Source organism: Bacillus rossius, chromosome 1, assembly GCF_032445375.1.
Source record: "Bacillus rossius redtenbacheri isolate Brsri chromosome 1, Brsri_v3, whole genome shotgun sequence".
NCBI classification, from domain to species: Eukaryota; Metazoa; Arthropoda; class Insecta; order Phasmatodea; family Bacillidae; genus Bacillus; species Bacillus rossius.
In genome coordinates, this window is record NC_086330.1 from 118,583,458 (window position 1) to 118,600,667 (window position 17,210).

General features: G+C 37.5%; 1 protein-coding gene across 2 annotated transcripts in view; it reads right to left on the reverse strand.

Moving 5' to 3' along the window:
* Positions 1-17,210, reverse strand: part of LOC134543153 (E3 ubiquitin-protein ligase HERC2) — a 374,433-nt gene that overhangs the window by 242,895 nt on the left and 114,328 nt on the right. For both annotated transcript variants that reach the window (XM_063388026.1, XM_063388017.1), the window contains exons 24-25: positions 14,485-14,829; positions 10,523-10,700 (exon numbers count right to left, since the gene is read on the reverse strand). In XM_063388026.1, coding sequence (XP_063244096.1) covers positions 10,523-10,700; positions 14,485-14,829 — 523 coding nt within the window. The remainder of the gene's footprint in view (positions 1-10,522; positions 10,701-14,484; positions 14,830-17,210) is intronic.

The window sequence follows — 17,210 nt, forward strand, 5'->3', positions numbered from 1 at the left end:
ACATTAACAATATATTTAAGTTTTTTGAGAATGGGCCGGCCCGTTATTATTATAACAACACATACTCAACTTTAACAACAAACAATTACATAAACAAAAATTTATAAGTATCACACCAAAATTTGATTCGTCCAATGATTACATCGATAATTAGTTTTATTCATTCTACATGTTCTTGAGGAAAGCACTGTTCGCTGGTCGGCTATTCATTCGATTAATGTAGTTCGTAGCTAGAAAGGTGGGGGGGGGGGGGGGGGGGTGGTGTTGATTTTACATTACCACCCGGGTCTTCAAAATATAACGTCGGGTCGCGGAAACATCTCTTCTAACGTGACCCGCAATGGAGGTGCAGGACCACGAGCTGGGAGCAATTTCTCTCTCCAGCACTTCGACCCTGTCTGAAACCCAAGTCAAATTCAAAACGAATTAGACCTGCTTCCAGACAGTCATACACCGTCGGCGCAAAAGGCCAACAAACGGTAATGTGGAGGAAAAGGCCGGATTACTCTCACCAAACAGGGTGTAGAGTTCGGAGCTCACTAGGTGTCTCGCGCCGACATCAGGATGCCGCGGACCGAGAAGTCGCGGATGCGCGAACGAAACCACAAATTTAGAAAAAAAATTAAAAAAATACTAAAACTTTAAAATTAGAGACATGACTTGAACTAATTACTACTACTGACCGACTACTGTACAAATGGGATCACATACCTTAGAGCAACTGACTACATCTATTCTGCACACAAATTCACAATTCCCGCGAAAAGCCTCCTAGCGCAGAGGACGCCGAGAAGACGTGGTCAGTAGCCGAGGTCAGAGGACTGAGTGCCGCAATGGCGGACAAAGCTCCTAATTAAATCGGGCGGTGAGGCCCTAGGTCAAAGGAGGGGGAAGGTTCGGTTCTAGGCCGAAAATTTCCGAAGGTGCCCGAGTGGTTGTACGCACGACTTAGTAGTTCGCGCCAAAGAGCGACTGCTGCGGTCTCTACCGGCAGGTACAGGAAGCAACAAACAATCGACTTCTACAGGTCGCGAGGAAGAAGCATAGGGCCATCAGGCGTAGCGGCGCTGCGCTCTGGCGGCGTAAAGGGGAACTAACGGAGGCGGTGAACTGACTCGCCGCCAGGTGTCACGAGCGTAGTCTCAGCTCGCTGGTCACCTTGGATGAAGTTGCTTTTTTCTGCCGCTAGGTGTCGCAGAGGTCTCTTTAGGACCAGGGAGAAGGTCCTTGAAATAGGCCATCGTCTTGGCTAAGTTCATGTCAGGTCACTGCTCCTGGATTTCTCAGGTCTAAGGGGGAAGGGTGGGGGAAACCAAAGGCGCAACGTAGCTGGAAACAACCGTCCATGGGATACCCGTTCGTGACAAGACTTACTACTCTCAGCAGGTCTCTGAGAAGTAGCCGCTTGCAGCCCAGAAGCTGCTCTATGCAGTTTTGGTCATGAAGAGAAATAATATTACAAACTCGGGACGTGACTGCAGGTGAGAGAAATTTTAAGCTGGTTGCCAGCCAAGTATTAGATCTGCAAAATATCAGATACATCACTGGGAAAGGTGCTTCAGACTACTGGCACAAAGTTTAAACACGAGGCGTACACCGGCCTAACAAAAAGTATATCCTCCCCTTGTAACCAAATAAAATTAGAAAAATAAAATTTATTAAATTAATTTAAAATTATAGTAAAAATTTAAAAGGGTGTCGAAATGCCTAATTTCCGGCACAAAACTGATGCGCTACAGCACTATTTGGTGGCGAGTTATAGCAAAATGGATGGTGTCAAAATATTCTCCATTGAACACACTTCAATATGCCAACTTTCATGGTGATCAGTCAAACTGTGTCAGAGTTTAAAAACATATATACCAACATTGATTTGTGTGTGTGTGTGTGTGTGTGTGTGTGTATGTATATATATATATATATGTGTGTGTGTGTGTGTGTGTGTGTGTGTATGTGTGTGTGTGTGTGTGTGTATGTGTGTGTGTGTGTGTGTATGTATGTGTGTGTGTATGTGTGTGTGTGTGTGTGTGTGTATGTGTGTGTGTGTGTGTGTATATATATATATATATGTATGTATGTGTATGTATATATATATATATATATATATATATATATATATATAAAAAATTAAATTTGCAATCACTATTTGTTATTATGAAACTTACTCACCAATTACTAATCACAGTCACAATCAGTAATTTGTTGCTATGGGTCAGTCCATATCAAGTGGTCCAGCTCTGGTTGCTCGACTATTTTTAAAAAAATTCATAATTTGAGCCTTGTTAACATTATGTATTGACAGTTTAAAACTGACACAGTTGAATTTTTATTCTCACTAGTTTGATTATGGCAGCCATTTTTTTGTCATGGGGCACGACAATTTTTACATTTACAAGGGTTCAGCTACATTGCTATATCTTGGCTCTGGTAGGCCATATCATTATGAAACAAAATCTGAGGGGTTAAGCACATTTTAAGCTACAATTCTGATGACAAACCATTTTTTTAACATCACTCAATCTTGCCAACTTTAAAGGTTGAACTTGTGCCTTAGAATTGCAAAAATTTGCATTTTCATAAATTTTTTTAAGAGTGAAGGCAGTATCTGTTGGGCTTCAAAATATTTATGGATGTGCTTATGTAATAGTAGAGTAAATACAAATTATTTGGAGTGTGAGACTTCAATACTTTTTTTTTTACAATTTTGTAAAAACCAGTTTTTTCAGATTTTTGCTTACTTTACGGCTTAATATCTCTGGTGGGCAGTTATCTAAAAATCTTAAATTTACACACAATTAAGTACTCCATGGTACATAACTCCTGTAAAAATTTAGACTTTGAGATTCAACTGGTTCGGTAGTTACAGCCTTGCCAAACTTGTGTAAAATTGCTTTTTTTTTGCAACAATGAAACTATAATAAATTCTAATTATATTTTTAAAAATCTTAATACCCTAAAATTGGCATTTACTATGCAATTGAAAAGAGTTCTCCGACTAAGAACATTAAAAAAATATGCCTGAGATGTTTACCACTGTTTGGAGTGTGCAGGTCTTAACAGGCACGGACTTGCTCTAGTATGGTCTGGTATTTGTTCCATCCTGTTAGTCTGCCAGCAGCTCTGGTATAGGAAAGATGGTTTGTGTTTCCATGAAGGTTTTTTGTTTTTCGGTATGGAGAAAGAGTGTTCAATAGGACATTTAACAAATGAACAATGCCACAAATGTGTTTATGGTTCAGTGCAACAGGAATTGAAGAAAATCTGTGTGTTTAGTTTAGAACAGCAACAGCTAATATTTACCAGAGTTTCTAGTGATGTCAAGTCTGTATGTAAGTACCATGAGATTAAGTATCTTATTAAATATCACCATATATTTGGCCGGTATTGCAGTGATCCTTTACAAATACATAAAAAGGCAATCACAAAAGGACTTAGGGAAATACTTCCTGAACACATGTATAAAAAAACAAACTACAATTTACTGCTTGTCCCTGGTAAGTCCTTGTGTCCTACATGCTACAAAAAAATATTTGTGACAGCAAATGATGGAACAGGGGACACATGTGATTCACTTTATTACAGAGATTGAAAAGTTGGGAAAAGTAGACAATGTATGTACTCAATTAGGGGTTTCGCCAGCATCTAAAATAAGGAAATTGGGTTTAGATAAAAGACCACAAGCAATAGCTGACAAGATCAGTAAAGTTTCAAATGTTTTGAAAAGAAATCTTGAGGAATCTTTTGATGAAGTGATGGAAAACAGAGAAGCAAGTGAAGAGTCTGTAGAAGAGTTTGACGAATTAATCAAGAAACTGAAGGATAAATGTGCTATTGCAGGAAAAGAAATGAAAGTGAAAATAATTAGTTTACTTCCAAATTCATGGAGTCGACTAAGAATAGCTCAAGAGTTCAATGTATCTGATCGTTTGGTAAAACTGACAAGAGACCTAGTGAAAGATCAGGGCATTCTACCAGAGTTGGGAAAGAAAAAGGGTTTTGGCATTCAATCAGAGGTGGTTACTACAGTCCGTGAATTCTATGAAAGTGATGAATACAGTCGTCTTTGTCCCGGAAAAAAAGACTGTTTATCTGTAAAAATAAATAACATGAAATGTCAAACGCAGAAGAGGCTGGTGCTTTGCAATTTGAATGAATTGTTTGTGGAATTTAAATCTAAACATCCAGACTGTAGAATTGGAAGATCAAAATTCATTGAACTCAGACCTAAGTGGTGTGTCACAGCCGGATCATCGGGAACACACAATGTTTGTGTTTGTACTTATCATCAGAATGTTAAGCTAATGGTTGACGGTGCAAAGCTTATGAAAGATTACAATGACCTACTTGCTATACTCGTTTGTGATATGAGTAGTTACGAGTGTATGATGGGCAAATGTGTTAAATGTCCAGGAAGTGAAGCCCTAGTATCTCTGTTTGATGAATTTGAAGAAAGTGATGCCATCCCAGACAACATAATTTTTCAACAATGGACCACAACAGATAAGAGCTGAAATGATAACTGTTATTCAGCCAAAAGAAGAATTCTTTCTGTCCCTTATTGAAAAACTTGATTCACTTAAAACTCATCATTTTATATCAAAGATTCAAAGTCAGCATTTGAGAGAGAAGAAGGAGAAACTTAACGAAACAGAGTGCATTGTTCTTGCAGACTTCGCAGAAAACTTTACATTTGTTATCCAAGACCAGATTCAGAGCTACCACTGGGTAAATCGCCAAGCAACTGTTCATCCTTTTGTGTATTATTACAAAGAAAACGATAAACTTCTAACCCAATGTGTTTGTGTAATCAGTGATCATTTGGACCATAACACAACAACAGTGCATACATTTCAATCTCATCTTATGAAACACTTAAAAGACACTGTTCCTTCGGTTCAACATATAATTTACTTCTCAGATGGATCATCAAGTCAGTACAAAAATAAGAAAAATTTAATTAATGTCTGTCACCACAAGAATGATTTCGGTCTTAGTGCTGAGTGGAATTTCTTCGCAACATCACATGGAAAAAATGCATGTGATGGTGTTGGAGGAACAACAAAAAGGGAAGTAACAAAGGCAAGTCTTCAAAGGACAGTCAAGGATCACATTATTTCCCCTGAAGATATGTATATGTACTGTACACAGACTATTAAAGGTATCAAATATATATAATATGTTAAAGAAGAGGAAATTACCGCTCGGCAAGAAGAGTTGAAACCTAGGTTCGACAACTGCCAACGGCTCCCTGGAACACAAAAATTTCACCGCTTTGTTCCTCTCACCGAGATTATAATGAGATGCTATGCAACGTCCAAATCAGAAGAGTATGAGGATCTTCCAGTTTCAACCAAGTCCATCCCCATGAATCTTCGGAACAATGACATTATCGCCTGTGTGTATGACGAACAGTGGTGGCTAGGAGTCATTGAAGAAGTTAATTTTGTGAACAATGATATTTACGTAAAATTTTACAACCCAGCTGGACCTAGAACATCATTTAAGATGTCATGTGCAGACAGAGTGTGGGTGCCGCTTAAGAATGTGTTGAGGAAGCTCAGTCCATCAGAGCTATCCACAGCAACTGGACGTTCACACAACATTTCAGCATCATTATCTGAAGAAATTTCAATGCTGTTTAACAAACACAAGAAATAAGGTACAAATTAAAATCGTAAATCATTTGTCTGTTTAAAAATGTGATATAGAATGACTGTTATAATTAATATTTTTGTGCATAGTATACATGTGTTTTGGCAACAAACTTTAGTGTAATACTTTTTATGACTTAGTACAGCACTTACAGCATATATATAAAATAATTAAGAACGTATAAAAAATTACTAGGGTTGCTTTTATTTATGCAAATAAATAAAAAAAATTACGAGTTTGGCAAGGCTGTAACGTCCGAACCAGTTGAATCTCAAAGTCTAAATTTTTACAGGAGTTATGTACCATGGAGTACTTAATTGTGTGTAAATTTAAGATTTTTAGATAACTGCCCACCAGAGATATTAAGCCGTAAAGTAAGCAAAAATCTGAAAAAACTGTTTTTTACAAAATTGTAAAAAAAAAAGTATTGAAGTCTCACACTCCAAATAATTTGTATTTACTCTACTATTACATAAGCACATCCATAAATATTTTGAAGCCCAACAGATACTGCCTTCACTCTTAAAAAAATTTATGAAAATGCAAATTTTTGCAATTCTAAGGCACAAGTTCAACCTTTAAAGTTGGCAAGATTGATTGATTTTAAAAAAATGGTTTGTCATCAGAATTGTAGCTTAAAATGTGCTTAACCCCTCAGATTTTATTTCATCATGATATGGCCTACCAGAGCCAAGATATAGCAATGTAGCTGAACCCTTGTAAATGTAAAAATTGTCGCGCCCCATGACAAAAAAATTGCTGCCATAATCAAACTAATGAGAATAAAAAATTAACTGTGTCAGTTTTAAATTGTCAATACATAATGTTAACAAGGCTCAAAATATCAATTTTTTTAAAATTGATGAAGCTTCCAATAAATTTTTTTTTGGACCACTTCATATGGATTGACCCCTATGTGTTCCTTGAGTTATAGGAAAATATATATATTGTATAAATAATTGACATATAAGACATCCAAAGATAGTTCGGTTACATGTGATACAAAAATATTTAATGTTTATTGACAGATAAGACGTTCAAAGATAGTTAAGTTGCATGTAATACAAATATAATTTGCCTACAAATAAAAGACTAATAGTTATTCATAGCTGCAGTACACGGCATTACCAGGGCTGAACACAGGGTGATAGTGCTATATGACAGTGTGGTGGACATAGAGAAATGACATACAATAGCTGTTTGTATGTCTATGATTTTCTGTTTACACATGGTGATCGGTTGAATGGTTTAGAAATTGATGCACTGCAGCGCCATCTAGCGACAAGTTACAAAAAAAATTGGATAGCATATTAACCTTCTCCATATAAAAGCACTTTGATGTGCCACTTATATGTCTATCGATCAAATGTTTTCGGAGTTTATCAATGTCATACATACATACCAACATCCTATTTTATATACATAGAATTACCTTAAAATAACACGATTCTAAAAATAATGTGACCCCAAACTTTTTTATTACGTGTTTCTGAAAGACTTTATGGAGAGGAAAGCATGATTCTAGTATATAGCACCTGAAAATTATTTAAATTAGTAAATTTATTCCATATTTAATAATTCTTTACTGGTTCCACTTTCGTCAGTAGAGTTATTTACATGGCCTCCATTGAAACACAGATATGGAGTTATAAAAAAATTTGTTTTTTTATGACTGCAGTTCAAAAGCAGTCCTTCTGTCCTCCAGTCCTTCAGAAAGCAAAGAATGCAGTGGTTGTCTGGGAGAATGAAAGAGGAGGGGAGGGATTGCCTTCCCCAGCATGCAACGTGAAGAGAAGTGGAAGGAATCCTGCTGATAAACTCCATTTGCACCCTCTCCCTCATCTCTCATTCCAAGTTTTATTCTCTTTCATCTGTCATGCTTTTGCAGAGGCTCAGGAAGCCCCCGACTTAAGTGGCATACCTGACGCACTGTCTTATATTCAGATAAATACAGTATTTCTTCGAGAGGAAATTAGACAAGTTACCTCTGTTTTCTGTTGTTATAACATTTTCTGTTGAAGGTACATCAAGTAGCGGCATCAATACCTATATTCCCTCTGTCTAACTTTTCTCCTCTGGACTGTGGTCTGCCCCCAGGTAAAAGCTCAATTACTCATAGGCAATGTGTACTCATTTTTCAGTCCAGTAAGTCCTTGGATTGCAAGTTTCAAAGGAAAAGAGGGTTGTACCTTTTATATAACCTATACAATTTCACTACAACATGATACGTGGTTGTAATATATACCAGGAGCATACACAAGGTGCAGGGATGTACCACCCTCCCCCCAATCCTAAAAATGTATCATTTCCACCAACAAAAGGAAAGAATTTGAAAGCAAACAGACAAAGAGATTCTATCCCCTGCTTTCCCTCAAGGAATGAAATACTGTGTACGCTCCTGATATATACCCAATTATTTTTCAAAGTAGTGTATGACAATTATTTGAAAGTATGACTATGGGTGAAAAATTGGTGCAAAATTGTTTCTGCAGAAAAGCAGCACATGAATGTAAAAAATTATGGACTAAATGATTTTATCATGATTAGAACATATTACTAGGGAACTGAAAAAATCATGATCATGATAAACTTGAAAAACAACAGAATCATAATGATTTGAAGTCAAAATGCAAATTTTTTTTCCATTATTTCCATCTTTTTAATGAATTTCTACATAAATAAATGAATGTTACATTTCCTACTGTGCTCATGTTTTGTAACTCTTCTCCCCAACACTGAGAACCATAACTGTATTGTCACCTGCCAGGCAGAGGGCTGGAAAAGCTTAGTTGAAAAACTACACTCTGTAGCCGACTTGATTACAACTGACAAAGACAAAGCAGGGAGGGGGTTTTTACACTAAAACCCAACGACAGTGGGAAGCTGGTGCTTTAGCAAAAGAAATATAAAGCTTTAGAAAAATACAATTTTATTCATAATAAAATGCCTCTAGAGCGAAAATGGAACATGACATAAATAATTACAGTTTATAGCAGTTTATAATTAACATTGGGGCAACTCCTCATGCGCTCCCGCAGGACACGAATAAATACAATCATTTACACAATTAAAACAATGCAAGAGTAAAGCGGACATGGTGGCGAAGCGCTGTAAGTAGCAAACAAGTAATATGGGCCGCTAGGCTGAAGGCAAAATCAAGAAAGAACTTATAATGCGGCTTGACAAGAAGTGTCCAATGCCATCGTGGCATGCCCATATACAGCCGCAGAAATATTGCAAAATGCTACGGGCAGTACTCGGCGTGAGCAAAAGAAACTCAAATCAAAATGACCTGAAGGGTCCAACATTGATGGCAATTAAGATACATTACATTACATGGCAGCAATTAAAAAACTTAAGGGGCGGCCACAACGCGCAAGCAAGAACAATACTTAAATACTTAAATAGAGATGTTAAGTTTCACAGCCGAGTACATACCGGAACACAGAGCCACCGCCGCAGTGACAGCCTTCGAGTCCAGAGACTGAACGACTGCGAGGAATACGCTAGGGGCCGGGCAATATATAGGCCGGGAAACCACTCGACAGAGAGCGGTGGTGATGTGGTGGGGAAGAGAGGAAGAGGGGGGTAGGAAGGGGAAGTTGGAGAGGGAGGGGAAAGGAGGAGAGGGGAGGAGAAAGGAGGGGAAGGAATGCTGTACAGTGCCGAAAAACGGAGCAACTGCTTCAACTCTCTGCATCTAAACTGCATTACTTAAGTCTGTTTTGATAGATGTATTTTTCTTTACAACCTTTGAAATGACCACAGAGGGCTGGACGAGCTTAGATGAAAAACCAAACAGTCTGCCTCTAAACTTCTTTACTTATACCTGTTTTGACCCCTGTTTTTTTTCTGCTTGTGAAATGTCTAGGTTGACAGATGACAAGGAATTACACTTATCCCTGGAAAGGGAGGAAGAGAGAGAGAGAGAGAGAGAGAGAGAGAGAGAGAGTGCGAGCGAGCGCTAATAGAGATATCCACTGCCAGATTTTGGTTTTATCATAGCCGGTGTTATCAACGTTATCGATATTTCCAGTCTTAAATGTTAATTGCTCCATATAAATAATGCCAAAAAATGTGGTTAGTGCAAGGTAACAAGCTGACGAGTTTAAAAGTGACTGTGTTTATGCATCCTATGCCGTTATATTAATGTGCAAATACTGTACCTGCCAAGTTATGTTTAAAAGAAATAAAATCATAATTCCATTGCATAACACATAAAAAGTGACAAACATGTGAACGCCAGGCAAAATACTGTAGTGGTAATGATGTTAAATAATGATCCTCTGCACCAGTATTCAAGACTTTAAATAAGAATTTAAATAAGTGTCTCACAAGATGTTATTTCGCTAATAAAAAACTAAATCCGAACTCCCATCATTTTATGATAAGAATTAAGAAGCCCTTAAAGAAGATGAAAGCACATAGATATGTTTAAAGTGCTGACTTCTCTGAATATAAATTACAATCAGTTTGCACTAGCAGTCTTGCATGCTGTTTGTAGACCTTTGAACAATGTTGACAGTGAACGATTACTAAGTCACTACATCTTAGTTGTCATAGACAGAAGATATAACCTGAAAGAAAGAAATGTTGAAGTGTTTAGTATGCTGTCTTTTGATGACTAAATTCAACACTACAGTTAGAATTCTTATGTACCTTTAGATTTAAATGTAGTAAGATAAAACAATTACGAAATAGAATTTCATTTATGTTATGGTTTAATTTTTTTTTTTAATTAAATGCCATCATATAAAAGTGCACATAAAATTAAAACAACCTCACTTTTTGTTGCAAATTTTAAGAAAAATAACACAGCTTTTGAGAAAAAATAACCTTCCTTTTTTCAGGTCACTGCATATTACCTTACCTTGATCAACAAGTGCTATAACTTGTGATCCTAAGCCATGATGCTTTACGAGTACAGCTAAAAGTAGCCGTCCAACTTCTTCTACAGGATGTTCTGCAGAGAAATCACCAGGGATCATGAAGTGATGATGTTTACTATGACGTTCCAAAATAGCAAGGAAAGCCTGAACGCATCGATCCTGTAAAGCAACAAACATGTGGACACAACCTGTAGCTAAATCACAATAACTAAGTTTTTAAAGTCAAAAATTTACTGATCAAATACATGCCTAATAAGATAACTATACATCAGGTTCAATGTTAGATGGACTTGACTCTTCCTAATGAGTTTTGGTTAAATATTATGATTAAACAACACATGCTTGCTTTTCAACAAATTTGAGTGACAGAGACTGAAGTCAAAATGTTTATTTTCTATATTTAAAAAAATTATATTAATTTTCCATTTTTTGGGGCTGCATCTTTGCAAGCTATTATTTCATTCCTAAACCTGTAAAATCAAATTAACTAAATTTCAAGGTTTACTATGCTAATTTGTATTTTTGAATAGGTAGCTGTGATGGTATTGTTATTTTTATACAGATGTCAGGGTTATCAAAAATTAAGTTCTGGCGATATATGTGGCATAACTATTGTACGTGGTTGATTTTTTTTAGACATTACAAATTTCAGAAGAAAAAAAAAACATGTAACCCCTCGCAGGATGCATTACTGCTACATGTTGCCACCACATGGTAGCAGGTATCCTGCAGCATGTACAACAGCCAAGTATCCATCCTCTCGGACACGTAGAGAGGGATATCTTGCGAACACCCAACACAAGCCGACTGCAGCCAAAGAATGCAGGAATCATTTTCTCCAGGCCCAGCTGTCTCCTTGCCAAACTAAGAAAACCCAGAACTATCTTGCCACGTTTAAATCAGCGAATAAGATACTGTAGGGCCGCGACGTCTTGGCGGGTGGACTCCCTAGAGCTCAGCGACCTTGTAATCGACACCTCCCGCCTTGCCTGCTCCGCAGATAGCAACGGCCTGGAAGTCTTCATGCCGTTCCGAAAACATTGGTCGGGAACAATCTCACGTACGGTGCAACACAGCGCAGATCTTAATGATACAAAGATGCGATAATGCTTTACGGTAATTTATTATTTAAAGGTAGTGCACCATTTGCTCGACTGGGCAGCTTAGTTAAACATATACAATACTTTAAAGTTAAGAACTAAATTTGTAATTGTAGGTTGCTGTAGGAAATACAATTAATTAAGACTTGCATGTAACTCCCTCGCTGATGCTTTCTTTTCCATTTGGTTTGGCTGAAATGTGAAGACGATCGCCATTTCACTTTCACGCACTTCAAGAACCTTACCACTTTTATGCACACGGGTTGGTATTTTTTCCATAACAGCACTCTGAAAGAACCATTTTAGTCATTTCGAGCGGGCCGAAAACCATATTTATAACAAACCATCCTCGCGTATTTTATAGTTTCCTGTTGTTGTGCTTGCTTTATAAACAAGAGAGGCTCCGGGAAGGAAGCCCTGCCTAGAACCAACGCTTACAACTATCAGTCTGTGCATTTCCTGTTGCCATTACACCTTCAAAGTCACCTTTCTTTTGCCAATATTTCTGAAAGGTTAAATAAGTGTCAACCCAGGATTCATCCATGTCAAATATCTTCTTCCCAGCCTCCCTGCACTGTTTCATCTGAGTCAGGTACTGTGATCACCAAGCAACAACGTCAGATCTTTCGAGAAGAAGTATTCGCTTATTTTGGCTTATTTTCCACACAAAACCCATTTATTTGAGTATTTAACGCAGCGATGTCATTCCCCAACTCCATTCGATTTTTTCTTTCAAAACTGGCAGTAATTTCCTTGTTGTGGGAACCACTTTTTTTACTGCATAAAATTCGTGGCTAGTGTCTCTGATCGCACTTCTATCAAAGTCATCAACTGACAACAAACGTTTCCCATTTTTTTTTTGGCTTGAAATGAATAACTAAACACGAGAGGCTGTTTCACGGTCAATAAAGGAGTGTTACATATATGTAAATATAAACATATAAATTGTAAATAAATAATATATTAATATAATATACATTAATATATATCAAAAAATCATATATATAATAAAATATATAATGCAATATATAATGTATGTGTTTGTATAATGTATGTAATGTAATATAGCGTAATATAATATAATGTAATATAATGCAATATAATGTGTAGCAATATTGGCTACACTTGTAGCTAACAAATATTCTAACAAGCGGTGCAGAAAGTTTGGAAAATTGCCAAATGCAAAACAAACAAACCGCGGGTGAAATTACGGGGAATGCGTTTAAAAACGTATAATGTTGTTGTTTGTTTTTTATTTGGCGTCTCTCTGTTGTGTTTTCGGATGCGCGAAACTGATCTTTGGCTTATAACTGTGTATCGCGCAGCTCTTTCGGTTGCTTTTGCAAGAGGTACTAGCAGACATTTGTTGGCAGCTTCATCACAACACTTGATTACACTACTTATAATTCCCCTCTCCCCACTATGTATTACTTTATTGTATCTTGAATGTCCTGCGTCGGGCTCCATTGATCACTTCAGACTTTGAGCGTGGCGCCTGATGTTTTTGCTATGAACCACATAGCGGCTGATGTGCGCGCGCAGCTGCTTCCCCTCTCATTTACTCTTCCCCGCTTCCCCGCAAAACGACACGCCAAGACGTCGCGGCCCTACAATACTCTGGCTGACAGTTTCACCTCATTGCATCTAAACCTGTCTAGGCAAATCAAGACACTTAAGTTTACTACATCTGACCACAGTTGCCACACTATTTTAAAAAACTGTGCAAGCATGCATTATTACACTGTGCAAACATTACAGCTGTGGAACAGTATGACCAAAGCCACCACCTTCAGCTCCTCTAGACCACCTCTCCCACATCTCTCCAGCTTCATGCTTAAGATGAGAGGTATTTCTGCCAAATTAGCTTGTAAGACTGTCTGAAATCATACATAACTTTTTAAGGTTTCATTGATATGCATATTAAGTAATGGCATATATTCTTGCATTCTCCTGCTATGTCTGCTGGCCCACAGGGTATATTGAGCATGATAATATATTTTATGCCTCTGTGCCACTCAGTGGTTGTAATAAGTATGTCGCCTGTATTTTCGGTTTCCAGGTTTAGGTTCTCAGCATGGGCTACCAGGTGTGGCACTGACGCTGAGCTAGCGATGATGATGATGATCCACCAGGGTAGTGGGTTCAAAACCTGGAAGGCTAGTGGTGGCTGCTTAGGTGGTGTGGACAGCAGTTGTGTCACATGAGCTGTGGGTTAGAGGATGGTATATGCTGTATCCTTTGTCACTAGTCAAGGGGCAGTGCAAATTGATGCTTTACAGGGAGTGCTCAGAGCTTGAAGCTGTCACTTTTAAAGCTAGATGTCTTTCAAAATACACTGACACTAGGCCAACTTTCAAGTGAGGAATCCAGTCCAAATTAAAATAAACAATGATTTTATTTTAAAGAACACACTATATATTACATTATGAATCCAAAAACCTCAATTAAAAAAGAATCATACTTTTTGAATGAAAAGCCTTTTTTTTTAAATCCCCAATCGGCACCAAATTATTAAATACTGTGATTACCAAAAAAATTTTTACAAACATGAATAAACCTACTAATTGACAACAATTCAAAATTAAATAAAACATGCTATACTTTTGGGGGAAGAAAAATTCTTTGCAGGACTCATGCTGCAAAAAAAAAAAAATATTTCATCCAGTAACTTTGACTATTCACACAGTAAAAAAAAAAACAATGCTAACTTAGCAAATAAATTGCTAAATTAACACAGTAAATTTTGTTTGCAGTATGAATTGTCAAAGTCACCAGATCAAAAATGTTTGTTTGATTTCAGCTGAGGCCGCTCCCAGGCTGAGAGGCGGCGGCAGGACACTCACGGCGGGCCTGCTCTCCGCCAGGGCCTGCAGGAACGGGGCAGCGCGGTCCAGGCTGAGCCGGTGCAGCCCCTCCAGCTTGGGGGTGGTGGCGGGGTCGGTGGGGGTGGTGCCGGCCGTGGAGCTGGCGCTGCGCGCCTCGCCCTTCTCCTCCTCGTACGGGTTGGCCGGCCGCAGCAGCTGCAGGCCGCCGCGCAGGAACACTGCGTCCAGCCAGCGGCTCGCCTCCTCCTCGGCGGGCTGCAGCGACGTGCTCTGCGCCAGCCAGTGAGCGTGCAGCCCCAGCAGGAAGGCCACGTTCCTCTCCAGGTCCATCAGCGGCGAGGTCACGTTGTGGGCGTCCATCACCTGCCCGCACCAGGCCGTCACGCTTCCGCCAATACCGGCTCTCTCAATCCAGTATCTAATTATTCACGATAATAAAATATTTTTATAACAGAGTTTTAACATACAGGGAAACATTTTCTTACACATCACAATATAAATTTATTAACATTTATAGTCAAACGTTGTAGTGACAATTTCTTTACTAGCTTCGATTACTAGTTGTGTGTATATTTTTCATAATAATATTGTCAACTATAGTTAAATGAACAACAACATTATTATTTTTTTTTAGTTTACTTTACTGCCAAGAAGGATTACAATGTTATATTACATAGAGGATGACAATCTAACCCTGCTAACTAGATTTTAAATTAAATATCATGCATTTTCCGAATGTAATTCAGATATGCAAACTTATTTACAATAATTACCCCCAAAATATGATACTATGCGTACAACAATTCTGAATTCCAACGATTTACAAGCATTTACTACTAAACATGTACAACATATTTAATTTTATCCTACCATCCAACATAAGTCAGTGAGTCAAATATACCTACCGATAATTAAATATTTACTTTAAATGAAACATCTTCTGGTCAAGTAAAATTACACATTATTCCTAACAGTCACAGTCAAAGAACAAAAAAAATTGAGATCCTTTTTGCAACAGGAATCTAATAATAAAATTAGTGCAATAAAGACTAGTGAACTCAAAACACAAACAAAAAAAGTCCACAAGATGCTAAAAAAATAAAATAAATATTAAATGTTTTGGATGCTAGTATAAAAAAATACATAATGGCACTTTTTTACCAATGAAAATAAATATTACATAATTCTAAATTTACATCACAAATACCTTTGAATGTCCTGGTTATAGTCCTTACAAATGAAAAGAAAGTGGTGCCTTTTTGCTTTCTCGCCGAATAGTTTTGTTCATAGATGTGTTTGGACGGACGACATACGTGTTCTGACACAACAGCACACTCTGCCGATATGTAGACCTCTGGCAATATAACTTCGAAAACTTTTTCATGAAATTAGGTCATTGCAGTAAGCACATCTTTAGAAATTATACATCTCAAATAAATGTAAAGTCTTTCAGTAGTTTTTGAAAACACTCTATTTATGTAGTTGGTGTAGGACTTCTGGTCAAAACCAGCTCTAACTAGCATTTCCTGATTTGGATTTTGGATGCACACAATTTTTCACAATAATACTTCTCAATCATTTCTTGACAAGAACTCAAATCTTCTGCTAAGTTAGCAGATGTGGTAACGATTTAAATCTTCATTATGTTGGCAGAATATCTTCAACAAATTTTTGTGATTACTTTACTTCAAATAAAACTACCAGTGACACATAAAATGTATTTAACTGTGGTTTTATAACTTTAATTAGTACTCAATTTTGTACAATTCATAATTGAACAACCATTAACTGATGGCTGGTAAATGCACATTTGTTTTGTATAAGTGTCCAAAATCGTTCTTTTTAAAATGTTCCAAGGAACTGAACTTTTTGGTAGCTAAAACAGTAGTTGTCTTCCAACTAGATATTCATTACAAACTATATAAACAGAATAAACAAAATTCTAAAACTGTTTCTATCATCAATAATAAGTTGATTTTAAAATAATTTTCTAAATTTTGTTGTATGATGCATAAAAGGTTTTGATACTTTAGGTAACAGTTTTAATCTATTAAATATATGTTTGAATAGAGAATATAATTTTGTCATCACAACCCAGAATAATAACAAAGACATTTAAAACACTTAGAAAATTTTACATCTTTAAATTTGATTTTTTTAGCAAGCTGCACGGCCGCACGTTGCGACGATCGCGTGACAACTACAGACTGGCACCCCGCAGTTACCTTACTTTACAAAGCCAAAAAAAAATGGAAGCAACCCCGTGGGCCAACTGACCAATCACAACTGACCAATCACAATACATAATTCAGTACCTGACCATATAGGGAAAGTACTGAAAACAGTGTTTCTCTCTAAAAGTCTGGAAAGAGACATCACACCCCCTCAAGGCTCACCCTGATTGGCTGGCGCCCAGCGAAAGTTCCAGTTTATTGCTACGCATTAATAGTCCACATGCTGGGTTTACCAACAACGCTAACTTAATGTTCTTGGTAGTAGCGGCAGGAATTCTGCAATGTTACAACCATCCCTGTAGAGGAAGACACCTACCTACCTCCCCCACTACCTATCTCTACCGATGGTACTGCCCCTACTTGTAGTTGTAGTGTTAAGGTATTTTTCAGGTTTCAGTTTTAACTTAGGCAGGTTGAACATTGAGCTCCGCCACAATATATTTGATAACAAAAGCTTCCCTTATTATTTACCCCTAAGAGTTGCTCCACCATCCGAGTTCACGTTCCTCA